Genomic DNA, 13,680 nt, shown 5'->3' with positions numbered 1-13,680 from the left:
AAACGCAAAATTCCCTAAAACTAAAATTTCGTAGGGAGAAAAAAAAGTCTGAATTCCCCAAAAATTCCCCAATTATGATTTGGTTGTAAACAAAAATATATTTAAAGTTACTTACTTGAGCAGTCTTTCAGTTTAAAATCAGTCTTAAGGTGATTGTGACTCAACATGATGATGATACCAGGTAATACTCAGACAAACTGACAACAGACTCCAGCAGGAAGTCCTGATTTAACCAGAAAACCAAGAGACAACAGGAGCAGCAGCTTCTGAACCAAAGTTTATTTATTCAACCGCATAGAAAAATCCAACACAAACAACAAAAGCTTTTGTTCTGTACAGCAGCGTTTCCCAAACTCACAGGAGGAAGAAGTGTGACAGTAAAAAGTAGCAAACATAAGGCACTGAATCTACAGTCTTTTACCCAAAGTGGTGAAAGGAAAACAGGAAAACTAGGAACCAGACGACAATTAAAATAACAAACCTAAAGAAAACATCCGCACAGCTTCGATGAGCTCCTCTGACAGAGTCATAAAGATACTGTGGTGGTTCTCAAGCAGCTCCCAAATTATTTGTTGTGATATGAAATCAACTTGTTTGTTTTTAGCTCACAGTGCTGACAGACGCTTGGAGGAAGTGCTCGCTGTACTTGGTTGGTGCTTGTCATGTTTTTTGCTGAAATACACTTGAATATCGAAAGCTTTATTGACATGCTGCGCTCCCAGATGTTACGCTACCTTGGAGGGATTGTGAAGAGTCGGAATTTTGAATTCCTAGAGAAGAACTCTCATTTCCAGTCTTAATGCTAAGCGAAGCTAAGTGACAGCAGCTTCACTCTTGATTATAAAGCTGAAAAATAGCTCTACATTTAATGGAAATGTTGCTGGATGAGACGATTGATACAATCGTCTCATCCAGCAACATTCCCATTAAATGTAGAGCTATTTTTGTTTACTCTCATTTCCAGTCTTAATGCTAAGCTAAGCTAAGCGACAGCAGCTTCACTCTCGACAAGAAAGATGAAAAATAGTTCAACATTTAATGGAAATGTTGGTGGATGAGACGACATTTCCATTAAATGTAGAACTATTTTTGTTTACTCTCATTTCCAGTCTTTTTGCTAAGCTAAGCTAACAGACAGCAGCTTCACTCTCGGCAAGAAAGATGAAATTTAACAAACATTTCTGACTATTCCTTGAAAGAAAAATGTGATGACATATCAAAATTCAGAGAACAAAATTTGCAAAAGAACCTCAGACATGTTCCAGCATCACATCAAACGTGGCGACAAACTACACAGCTCTACTCTGAACATGTCTGTAGTCTTCAAAGCACTCAGGTTGTTTTTCTCCAATCCATAAAGTGACACGTAAACTTGCTAACACGGTATGCTAACGAGCTAGCTAACAACGAGCTTGATGAAGAGTAGTGTTCATGAGCATTTCGACACTCTTAAATACACACACGGACTTTCAGGTTTTCTGAAGAAAGGCAGGCGAAGGCACAACGATGAGGAGACTGATCGAACTGATTGGTTCTTGCATCCATTTTCTACGTGAAATCAATCTTGTCCATCAATCAGGTGAAAACACAGGCCGCAGAAAGAAGCAGGAAGTGTCCAAAGCAGAAACCAAACAAGCTTGTGGGGGGTGGGGGGGTCCTATGTCCTCACTTCTCTTTGGCTGAGAGCTTAGTATCCTCTCTCGCGGCCCCGCCCCCTGTAGGAGGAGTTATACTGGATGTAGCCGTACCCGCCCCCTGCGTCTCCACCATGTCTCCTCCTGTACGACCCTCTTCCTTGATCACTGCTTCCCCTCCCTCTCCCTCCTCCACCTGCTCTGGGGTTCCTCCTCTGCCCTCTGTAGCTCGGCGGCGGCGGTTTATATCCCGGCTGCTCGTCCCAGTCGTCCTCCGTGCTGCAGCCGACAGACAGCGGCTCTGCCATGGCGCCGGTCGACAGGTAGCTCACCTGGCCGGGCTCCGGTGCCCCCAGTGAGACCATCTTGCTGGGGGGAAGTAGTTTTTGGTGGCCTCGGTAACCACGTGTGGGGTTGTTATCACCTGGGAAGGTCGTCTTGATGATGTCGTAAGGTATTGGAGAGCCGGGAGTGCTGCCGGTCTTAATGGTTGTCATGGAGACAGGAACATCCTTGACGCCAGGGTTTGAGACCAGCTGAAAGACAGACACGTGTTACTTTAATACTCTTAAATATACCACAGCAACTACTGTTCCAACCCCAGCAGGTGTGTGTTTCTTACTATGGGATTGTTGGGGTTGAGTGGCGGGTCCACCAGCAGCACGGTTCGGGTCAAACCGTCTCCCGGCTCCTTCGTGAGGGCTGATGGGAAACAAGAACGTCCCATTAGAAGCGGCACTGAGACATTTTGTACTTTGGCTCCCTCTGGTGGCAGAAACAGTAACAAACACACATTTAAGGATTCATCACAGGACTCCTGTGTGCCATCTGCTAGTGATTCATACCAAACATGAGCAGTTATATTACATTTTATTTTGAAAATCTAGAATAAAAAGAAGCTTTCACGCACCATAACTAGGAACCACGACCGCTCTGCTGTTGTTAGCATTAGCCAAGTTAGCAGCAGAAGGACCAGGGACTCGGCGGGACCCTTGCCCAGGCACTGTGTCCCCGTTGGTGGGCTGACGCTGCTCCATTGGCCCCTGGCTCACCTGGATCTCTTCATGTGCAGGTGAAGACTGATATCCCAATGAGGACGGTGGGTACGGAGACACACTCGCAGGGTACATTGGGTGTCCCGAGCCTTGACCCGCGTGGTACCCCTGAGACATGGGCTGATGTACCGGATACGGTGGACTTGGTGCTGGATATCCAACTGTAAAGTTGGGGTTTCTGGGTGGGGGCATCTGGTGATGTTGCCATGACAGCGAGGGGCAGGGCATCCTCTGGTGTGGCGACTGGGCGACGGGGTACCCGGCCTGGTTATAAGAGTGGTCGCCAGGATGGGCGGGTTCAGCGAGCGGGGCTTGGTGGTCGTACTGAAGCCCCACAGCTGCTGAAGTGGGAGGGTACTGGGAGTAGGCCTCCTGGTGACTGGGGGGGCGGTTAGGTGCAGGGTAGTGGGGGGCAGGAGCAGGGGAGGGGGAGCGGGAGGGGAACTTGGGGTGCACGGTGTGGGCCTGCTGGAGCGGGAGGAGGTATATGTAGGGAGGGAACATGGGCATGGAGTAGGACTGGAGAGGAGAGAGGAGAGTGTCACTGCTTTCTACCAGTAACAAGTTCAAGTTTGAAAACAGTGAAGTTTAACCACTTAGTGAACGCCCCCATTTTAAGGTTCTTTTTCCAAAACGACATACCGAAATTAAAAGCATGACAGCTCCCACATAGTTTGAGACTCAGGGATGTGCTTGGTACCACTGGAAAGGTAACACCCTCAAGTTTTTCTTTAAGTGTAAGTGTGATTCTATGACATACTGACACAGAGTTACAGAGGTTTGAACACAGGTTTTGGTTTCCGTCCAATTCAAATATCAATGAACTGACTAAGATATAAGGGTTCAGGTATGTCATGGGCACAGCAGACACAATTAGGCCATAGCCACAGGTGTCAGCTTGCTACACTCAAAATTTGAGTCAAGATTTTTCACAATTGTTTTTCTAAAGGCATGTCTGTGCGTTTTGCTTGGGTCATTTTTTTCCAAGAGCGCCTACTGAGATTCAAAGGCTTATAACTTGAGAACCCCTTTACCTAGAAACATAATCTTGGTCTCAAATGAAAGCTAAGACCCTGCAGGGTTTCTTGCTTGTTCGACACTTGTAGCTAGTTTTGGGTAAAAAGACATGGATATTCCCATTCTATGGACTCTTGGCGAACTATGAAAAAAAAAATGTGGCATGACGTTGTAGCTGTGGAAAAAGGGAACACTCCGAAGGTATGTAGGCATTCTTGCTTTTTGCGGTAGAAGGCTCTTTCTAATGTGTCATGGTGAGTTTAGAAGGTTATTACATGGTCTGGAAATAACTTTTTTGGGCTTAAAATAATCACGACAGTCTCAGCTTTCCAACAGTGAGTATATACTGTTTAGTGAAGGGTGTTCCTTAAGTGGTTAAAGTTAAAGTAAACTTAATGATGGTGTGATACTGACAGGTTCTACTCTGGTTCTGTCTTACCTTGACACCCAAGTTGAAGAAAAACCTCAAGACGTTGACATCTGCAGAGGACACAACACAAACACATTGTTTTTAATATTCTGTGATTTTATGCTTTTATCCTATGTAAGGTGACCTTGGGTGACTTGAAAGGCGCCATCAAACAAATAAAATGTATTATTACTGGTACTGAATCTTTTTGTAAAACTGTCTGATTCTTGTGTTTTACAGAAAATAGTTTGATGTTTCCTACAGCTGATGAACTTTATTAATTAAACACACGGATCAGAAAAGGACAAACTCTATGAAGCTAAACTCCAAAGTCTGACTTTAAACCTTTAAACTCGCAACTTTCTCTGACTGGAATTCTGAGATTAAAGTCAACATGTCGAAGAATAAATGAAAAAGTCAGAACTCCCAAGAAGTTTCAGCCCTGATCCTCGTCTGTACATAAAATTATTATTCAGTTGCAGCTCAGCTTTAATCCTGAGGCTCTTCGGTCCGGCTCACCTTGGGGCAGGTCGTCTCCCGACTTGCTGGAGGACATGGGTGGAGGCGGAACCACTTCTCCCTTCTCCCCCTGTGGGAACCCGGGGTACAGGGGGTCCTGGTAGAGCTGGGACAGCTGCTGCAGAGGAACTGCTCCTTGGATGGACTGAGGGTGAGGAGGAGGTGCAGACTGTACGTGGGGGTGATGAGGAGGTTGAGGAGGGTGAGACTGCTGGGGAGGATGATGAGGCGGAGAGCCCGGCTGAGGCTGGGTGGGAGGGAGCGAGGCCTCGGTTTGATTCTGGGTGTTCTGGGTCGGGAGGGAGGGAAGAGGGGAGGTGGAGAGAGAGAGGGAGGGATGTGGGACCTGGGAGGGATGAGGAGGCTGGGGAGGGTGGGGCTGCACAGAGGTGGAGACAGGAGGTAGCTGAGAGGACGGGACCAGGGTCACCTCAGACTGGGACTGAGGGAGGTACTGGGCCTGAGACTGGGGCTGGAGGTGGGTCACAGAGGCCTGGGTCTGATGGAGGGAGGTCTGGGCCTCAGTCTGGATCTGGGGCATCGATGTTTGGTTTGGGGGCAGAGACGGGTGGGTCTGGCTCTCACTCTGGGTCAGAGAGGACTGGGTTTGGGTCTGGGACACCTGAGGATGAACCTGGGACAGGGAGGCCGGACTCTGCAGGGTCTGAGGTGCAGCCGGGTCAGGTCCAGTATTTGTCAAAGAATCTGAGGGAAGAGAAGATGAAGACGAGTCAGAAACATTCAGACGCTTCACGCTGATGATGTCACGTCATAAAAAGTGTCTTACTCAGAGTCGGTGCTGAAACTGGTGGAGCGTCGGGAGCAGCCTGACGGAGCTGGGAGGTGGAGGTGGGTGGAGGAGGAGGTGGTGGGTGGACTGGGGGAGTGACGGAGAGCAGACACGGGTGGGGAGGAGCGGGGGAGGATGCCCTGAGCCTCGGCAGGAGAGGGAGCGATGGGAGCGATGAAAGTGGGAGGTGGAAGTGAAGAAGACGGAGGAGGTGAGGCAGACGACGAGGCAGGAGGAGAGGGTGAGGAGAGGACGCCAGGGGTGGGGGGTGATGAAGCAGCGGGGAGGGAGGGAGGGAAGAGGAAGGAGAAGAGACAGGCGGAGGAGGGGACGGAGGGAGGAACAGCTCCTCCTTTCACAGGAGGCTTAGAGCTCGGGGCAGCAGCAGGAGGAGAACCGAGTGGAGCTCCAGCTGCTGAGGAGGATGTGCTTGTTTTAGTCGGGGCAGCACAGGATGGAGCAGCAGCAGGAGCAGCAGGAGCAGCAGTGGTGGTGGTGGTGGTGGTGCGGGTGGTGGTGGTAGCAGCGGACATATTTGTGTTGGGCGCTGAGGCCTTGAGCGAGCTCGGACAGGCAGGACTGGAGTGGGAGGTTACAGGTGGAGCAGCAGCAGGAGGGGTGGGGTTGGAGGGTGTAGTAGTGTTGGTGGGAGGTGCAGCAGCAGCAGCGTCTGCAGGTGGGGGGGTGGAGGATTTGGGTCTTTCTCCAGCAGAGGGCGACGGTGCTCTGACGTCCTCCACCGGACTCTTCTGTGAAACACAGAGGAAACAGTTAGTGTCGAGATGAAAGGATTGTTCAGTGTGACATCACACAACATCACACAACACACAACATCACACAACATCACACAACATCACACAACATCACACAACATCACACAACATCACATCCTGCCAATAGTCAGTCTTTTAACGCTCACTTCTACAGACCCTCTGAAGGAATGACTCTCATGAAGGTCCCTGAACACATCACTGATGACATCACTGATGACATCACACTCACCGTCAACTGAACCGACCTGCAGTCGACCCGAGTGACACGTCTGACTTGTTTCAATGACTTATTGTGAGAGCGTTCCTGATCTGCTCCCTCACCTGGACCGACACTACAGGTGTGTGGTCTGTCCTCCATCAGGTGTCAACAGCTGTGGTGTGAGCCACAGGTGACAACAGGACCTCCCAGGTGGAGGGGATGATTATGAACGTACCGTCTTGTTCCTCTGAGATCTTCTCTTCTCTCCTCCTTTCTTCTTCCCTCCGTCTCCCTGCAGGCCGGACTGAGCCTGAGAGGGTGAAACAGGAACCGATGAGTGAAGTCACAACAAAGAGTAAAACATCCTGAACTGCTGACACAACACTTTGTGACAGATGCAACATTTAATGTTTATATATCTGGAAGCAGCGACCTGCGACGTCCTCTTTCATGTAGTAATATCTCAAACATACACATCATGCAGTAAAAGTACACAGTCTGTCAGCTCGTCACTCACGCCGAGGGCGGGGAAGCTGTCCTCGTCTCTCAGCTGGATCTCCACCAACGCCACGTTCATCTCCTCCTCCTCTTTGGCCTTAAGCAGCTCCGGCGTAATACCGAACGCCGACTCCATCGAGCTCACGGACTTCAAGGCTCTGTAGGAGGCTCACAGTTACTACAGGACGCCGCATTGAAACACACGAAGAAGAAGAAGAAAAGAGGTGCTGAGTGCACTGACCTGTTGGCTTTCCCTCCTCCCTGCTCGTCTACGGTGGCCTGTGAGGGCCACGAGTGCTGCTTCTGCACGCGCCCACTGGAGCCCGGCGCTGTCGTCTGGGAGACAGAGGATGCTGGGACGTACTTCCCCCGGCCTCGGCCCTTACCCCGCTCCTCCCACTCTGAGGGGGAGACACACACCTTCAGCCTGCTGTAGCACTGCTTAAGACTCTGTGTGTGTGTGTGTGTGTGTGTGTGTGTGTGTCTGTGTCTGTGTCTGTATGTGTATGTGTGTGTTTGTGTGTGTGTTTGTGTGTGTGTGCGCACCTCCATGTCCGTTGCTGAGCCTCTTGTCTCGGGTCACCACGGTGCTCCAGCTGTTCTCGTCTTTGGGAGGACGAAGACTCCACAGAGGGACCTGTCTGCACAGACGCGCACACACACACACACACACACACACACAGACACAGACACACACACACACAGACACACACACACAGACATGATTGATTAATTAGTTGATTGACACCTGGCAACTAAAGATTTGCTTGCCTGCATTCCCTCTCAATGATTTTATCAATGTTGAGGTTGGAATGTTACATAACAATGGTGTGCATGTCTGTGTGTCTGTGTGTGTGTGTGTGTGTGTGTGTGTGCGTGTCTGTGTGTGTGTGTGTGTGTATGTGTGGGACCTACTTCCTTCCCAGCTCCTCTATGTAAACAATCACTGAGCCGCTGTTGGGAGGAACATCCTTGACCGTCGCATTGTAGCTCCGCCCATTTGCCTCGAGACGAACCTACAGGTGACACATAAACACACACACACACACACACACACACACACACACACACACAAGATGTTTAAAACACACACACTTAAGGAAACCGAGTTGACTGGAGGACAGTGAACACACCACACACCTGGCAGCGGTCTCCTGCAGTGAACTGCATGCCTGCAGCGATGCAGTAATCCATCTTCTGTTGAGCTGAAACACAAACAAACTGTTGAACTCATTTATTTTAATGATTCCACCCAAACAACAAATACAGGATGTAATTAACTACCTGAGAGATCAATACGTGTGAGCGCTTTGTCTCTGACTCAGTTTGTCAATAAAGTTTATTCAGCCTCACCTCTCTTGGACTTCTGCCAGACGTCGTACTCTATGTTCCTGAGCAGAGTCGGGTTCAGTGAACGCCTCACCCTCTCATTTAGCTGTCGGCCCCGCCCACGGCCCTGAGAGACACACACACACACACACACACACACACACACACACACACACTCAATGATATTATGTTCAACAACAAAGAAGGCAGTTCAGCCGGTATGTAGAGCAGTTTGATAACATTCATATGTCGTGTGTGTGTGTGTGTGTGTGTGTGTGTGTGTGTGTGTGTGTGTGTGTGTGTGTGTGTGTTACCCTGTATCTTGTATTCGTCGTCGTTCCATTTTGAACCCTGCATCATAAAAACACACACAGACATAAAACTTCACTTCTGAACAGAATCTGTAGTTTTTGTAGTTTTCCAGTTTGTTTACGACCAAAAACAAATTAAAACAACTCGTTTTATAATAATGAAACATGTTTTTATTAAATAAGATAAATTTAAAGTTGCATGAAATTACCACAAAAATGCAAAACAATGCATAAAACTAAAAGTGACTGACAATTAAATCTAAGAAGGAGCTAAACACATATATTATATTGTTTATTATTATACTGTTAGAAGGAAATTAAGGCATTTATTAAGATTATTAATAATTATTGTTTGGTGCAGTTCTATATCTTTAGAGTTAAATCACCTATTTATTTAGTTCTACATTACCAATATATTTTTTTATGTTTTTATTTCTTGATTATTTTATAAAAAAATCCCCAAATAAATACAAATAAATTATAAATATATAGATAAAACTAATAAAGCCACATAAATACAGAATGTTTAAGATTTATTTATTTATTTAATAATATAAATTTAAACCTACTTTTATCTTCAATATTATCTTTGACGCACTTTAAAGCCTATTTATTTATTCTACATTTTTTATGAGTTTTTTAAATTATGTATCTATTTATTTACTGGTTTATTTTTTGATTTGGGCAGTTTCAGTCCTCCATAATTGGATTCCTGATATATTTCTAATAACTTGAAGTTAACACTGTCGTCATGTCACAGTCCCGTGCAGGTAAGTTAACAGTTTCCTCTAAATGTTCTGGAGGAAGTGGACCGGTCTCCTACCAGAGCTGCTCGCCGGCGTCCAGGTCGGACTCGTCGCTGCTGGCACACGGGTTCATGCCGTCGTCGCTCACCAGGTCGGTGGGGCGGCCGACGCGCTGACACAGAGTCAGAGAGCTGCGGTCCACTTTGAAGACGTTGTCGTACAGCAGCTCGTACAAGATGGCTGCAAGAGACGCACACAGTCAGAACAAAGTCCTGTTCTGTTAGAGTGATTAAATCACTCTAACAGAACAGGACTTTGTTTCGACATTACAAACATCCCGCTGGTTTGATCTGATGAAGCAGAATCACTCACACTGGCAGAGCGCGGCGTTCTTCAGGTGGCTGACGGGATAAACGCTGTCGTAGTGATTCCCGTTCAGGAAACACAACCGCACCTGAGACACAAACACAAACACGACGTCAGACGACCTCAGCGACACTCGGAGGAGGTTCTGCAGAACATTTCAACACCTGCAGGTTTCAACAAGTTGAGACTGACAGAGTTCACTTCTTCTTCCTCTCTGTCTGCTGATGACTGGAGTTTAAGGACTTGCAGAAACTGTTTGAAGGTTTTTATGATCATTTATCGACTCACTCTGACATTTTATTACTTTAAAAAACAGGAAACATAAAGTCAACTACTCTCAAAGTGAATCCAGTGGAGAGGAGAAGAAGACAGAGCTCGTGTGTTCATCTCACCTTGTCCTTGAAGTTGTTGTCTGTGATGTTGACGGCTGGTTTCCCCGGCTCCTGGAAGATCATGAAATCCTTCCTGCACAGAGAGACAAGATACAGAGAGAAGAAGAAGATACAGAGAGAAGAAGAAGAAGAAGAAGAAGAAGAAGACATGATGACTCATCGACATCCAGCTGAACTCTGTTTCATCCAAATGTGTCTGAGTTTTGATTTCTCCTGTTTTTAATCTCACACTACATCACGTACGTTCATTACTGTTGTGCTAATTCACCATCTGGCAGTCAGACTGAAGTCTAAAGTGACACTCCCACATTTACTCTCTGACTATCCCAGTCAAACTCTGGAGTTTACAGGACATGATACATGTGATGCTTCTACAGAAGACAGATTCTTACTGGTAGATGACGGCCAGCGCGTTGATCTCCACCTCGCCCACCCATTGCTGCAACACAGAGGACCATGTTAGCTTCTCATGCTACAGATCAGTCAAAGAATAAACAACCAGGTGAACGCTGAAATATATCTCTAACACAGAACGAACAGATTTCAACGGAGACAAAGAAGAGAGAGAGAGAATGATGAGGCGAGTCGTACCTGAGGGTCCTGCAGCTTCAGCAGGTAATCCTCAAAGTCTCCTTCTATGAACTGTGACACACACACACACACACACACACACACACACACAGACCAGTCAAATACACTCTAACATTTAAAACAGATCAAAAAGTTTGTCGCCTCAACTTCAACTTCAAATTACTCAACATCTATTTTAATAACTGATGATTCTTTGACAGTAAAGTGAATATCAGACACCTGAAGACATCCTGGGCTCCAGAAACAATCAACACTGTTCATCATGTTCTGACATGTCACAGAACAAACAACTCAAATCAATTCATCAAGAAAATGATCAACAGTAACAATTATCAGCAGCTGCAGTTTGTTCCATACTGGTTTCCTCTTGTTTGAGTAAAAAAAAAGATCATCTAGTTCTTTAAGTTAAGGTCCTTCATCATTATCTGTTCTTAAAGATTTACACTCGATTCACCAGCGAGCTTCTTCCTGCTGACAGCAGGCGACACCGTGATGTCACTCTGACATCATTATATAAGCGACTTCACTGGACGACACACCCTCAGGAAAACAGATAGACCAGAATGCAATGCAGCGACAGAAAGATCATAAACAGAACTCCTGGGCGTCGTCAGAGCGATCTGAGTCAGCGTCACCAACACTTTCTGTTTCACTTCAGGTCAAACTCAGAGAAACTCGGCACAAGTTCAACCTGCCGCCTCAGCGCTCAGCAACACACTCATCAATGAGTCTGTGTTCAACGTCAACACAACCTAACCTTCAGTGGTTAGTAACACTCGTAACCACACACACACACACACACACACACACACACGCCGCCTTCCTTCACTCTCTGATTGGTTGTTTGGCGTGTCTGAGTGTCAGCAGGAAGTTCATCCAGTCGTTCATTAACAAAGTCACAAACAAGCTGAAATAAAACCACTTCAAACTTTTACAGCATCAGTGACGTAATGATACAAACTTTGTTCCATAACTTAATAAACGAGCTGTCCTCAGAAGAGAGTACGGTCCCAGAACACTGTCTGAAGCTAGAGAGGTGGCGGGGTCCGCCACACGTAAACACAGTCAGACAGTTTAAACTGTGTTGTCCTTTAGTTTCAGTGTGTTTACTCAATCTTGACAATCTTTCTCCTCTGATCAACACTTCATCTCCAGAACTACAGACTGCTCCTTTAATGACATCAGGTGAGTGTGAGTGGACGCACCGCCTCGTAGGTTTCTCTGTTCCGCTTCAGGAACTCCACACATTTGGCTCGAACTTCAGTATGAAGACTTTGGCAGTGCAGCACCTGGATGGGGTCAAAGGTCACCAACACACAACAACAGTTACTGTAACACTGTTAACATCATATGAAATTGTTTAACCAGATTTTTAAAAAGGTTTTCTTGTTGAAGCTTTCTGATGATGATTCAAGTGAAGCGACTGTGTAATAAATGTCACGGTTTTGCATCTTTTTACAGAGATAACTCGACAGTAACAATATCTGCGTGTGTATGAACCTTTACAGAAGCAAATCCTAAATGTTTCTGATCTGTATAGTTCTGTAACCTTTCAGAGTCGTGTTGTAATCCTAGAGAGCTGTTTAATGTGATTTAACATAAAAGGTCTCGTCAGTGTTTTCATGAAATTCACAGGCGAAAGAAGCCTAAATGATCAAGTTTGGATCAAAACACATCCTGACTGCACCATTAAAATGTTCTGAATAAATGCTTTACAATAACAAATCAAAAGAGAGCTCATTTCTAATGTACCTCAGTTATTAAACTTCATCAAACTGTCTGCCCCTCACTGTTTACTGCCCTCATAGCACAGCTTTGCTCCTTAAATGTGAGGTTAAAGTGTTATTAATGATTATTGGTACATTGTCAGAGAGCCTAAAGCTTCTAACAATAGAAAACATGTTTGTCTTGTGGAAAAAAACAATGTGTGCAGCGGAGCGTGCTGAGGTCCCTTAAAAAAAAGCTATAAATGTAAGTGTTTTTAAGGCTTAAAGTTTAAAAATGTTCGCTCTAAACTTTGAAACTCTGTTAAAAACACTGTAACACATGCTAGCTTTCATTCGGCTAACATTTGACACTTGCTAGCCTGCATCAGCACAACAGACAGCCCAGACCCAGCCTGTCACCTGCGCTCAGTAAGCTAGTTTGAAACTTAACGTTAGCTTCGTCTTCTTCAGGTGTTTTTCACTTTACCTGCTCGGCGACGGCCCGAAACAAGCACGAGCCGTCTTTGGCAATCTTCTTCCGATGCAGCCCGATTGATCTCAGGTAGTCATCCATGAGTTTCTCTGCCCCTCGCTCCTCATTACTCTGCATGCTTCCGCCGCCGTCCATGCTAGCGGGGGCTAGCCGCTAAAGCTAGCTGCTGAACTACCTGCGTGTTTGACCGTTTTGACGGCTAACGGTTAAAAACTGTTGGACGCGACCGGCTACAAGTTGTCAAAACGTCCCCAGAAGAGAGTTTAATATCTACATCTACGACCAGAAGACTGTCAAACATAAAAATGGCGGTTTCTAGTTTCGTTTTCCAGGAAGCCGTGCTACTCCCGGAGAGGTTATTCCAGACTGTCAGAAAGTGAAAGTACAACAGTCAACTTTAGCTCACATTTAGCAGGCAGGCTAACAACTAGCAACACGCCCCCTTCTTCCTCTACGGTGTCAAGTAGGCACACCGCGTCGCAGCGTTTCCTGTTTGCTCACCAAAGTAAAAGTCAAAATAAATTAAATGTGTAACTAATTTATGTGTTTCTGACATAAACGTGTTCACTGTCCACCGGAGTAAAATCGATAACCTGTCAGAATGTTCACTAACATCATTATGTCTACACTTACGAGAAAATAAAAGACTTTCATCAATACAAAAAATAACTTTCTGGGATATTTCCAAAATAAAAGCCTCCCTGTCAGAAGCATGCGAGCCCCCGGTAGTTACTACCAAAATAAAAGCCCTGCCTGGTTGCATAGATAAACATTACTCACACAAGCTGTATCCATCCATCCAGCTCCATCCAACCAGCTGCATCCAACCAGCTCCATCCATCCAGCTCCATC

General features: G+C 46.3%; 1 protein-coding gene across 1 annotated transcript; it reads right to left on the bottom strand.

The window, feature by feature from the left end:
• Nucleotides 1–264: 264 nt before the first annotated feature.
• On the bottom strand, nucleotides 265–13,680 carry otud4 (OTU deubiquitinase 4). The gene is made up of 21 exons (XM_030430182.1): nucleotides 12,823–13,680; nucleotides 11,835–11,918; nucleotides 10,630–10,680; nucleotides 10,431–10,477; nucleotides 10,039–10,111; nucleotides 9,653–9,734; nucleotides 9,358–9,520; nucleotides 8,538–8,574; nucleotides 8,248–8,350; nucleotides 8,035–8,099; nucleotides 7,810–7,910; nucleotides 7,441–7,535; nucleotides 7,136–7,295; nucleotides 6,914–7,052; nucleotides 6,632–6,706; nucleotides 5,422–6,173; nucleotides 4,635–5,389; nucleotides 4,146–4,186; nucleotides 2,545–3,208; nucleotides 2,257–2,399; nucleotides 265–2,170 (listed from the first exon to the last, which is right to left on the bottom strand). The coding sequence occupies exons 1-21, from the start codon at nucleotides 12,961–12,963 to the stop codon at nucleotides 1,688–1,690; spliced, it is 4,254 nt and encodes a 1,417-aa protein (XP_030286042.1). The 5' UTR covers nucleotides 12,964–13,680; the 3' UTR covers nucleotides 265–1,687.

Source organism: Sparus aurata, chromosome 10, assembly GCF_900880675.1.
Source record: "Sparus aurata chromosome 10, fSpaAur1.1, whole genome shotgun sequence".
NCBI classification, from domain to species: Eukaryota; Metazoa; Chordata; class Actinopteri; order Spariformes; family Sparidae; genus Sparus; species Sparus aurata.
The sequence above is the reverse complement of the archived record's forward strand: the minus strand, read 5'-3'. Positions and strand labels throughout refer to the sequence as shown.

Coding starts and splice junctions, on each gene's coding strand:
- otud4 (XM_030430182.1), bottom strand. CDS start 12,963: ATGGACGGCGGCGGAAGCATGCAGAGTAATGAGGAGCGAGGGGCAGAG. Junction 7,296..7,440: donor GCTCAGCAACGGACATGGAG/GTGCGCACACAC, acceptor TCTCCCCCTCAG/AGTGGGAGGAGCGGGGTAAG. Junction 2,171..2,256: donor TCAACCCCAACAATCCCATA/GTAAGAAACACA, acceptor TCTGTCTTTCAG/CTGGTCTCAAACCCTGGCGT.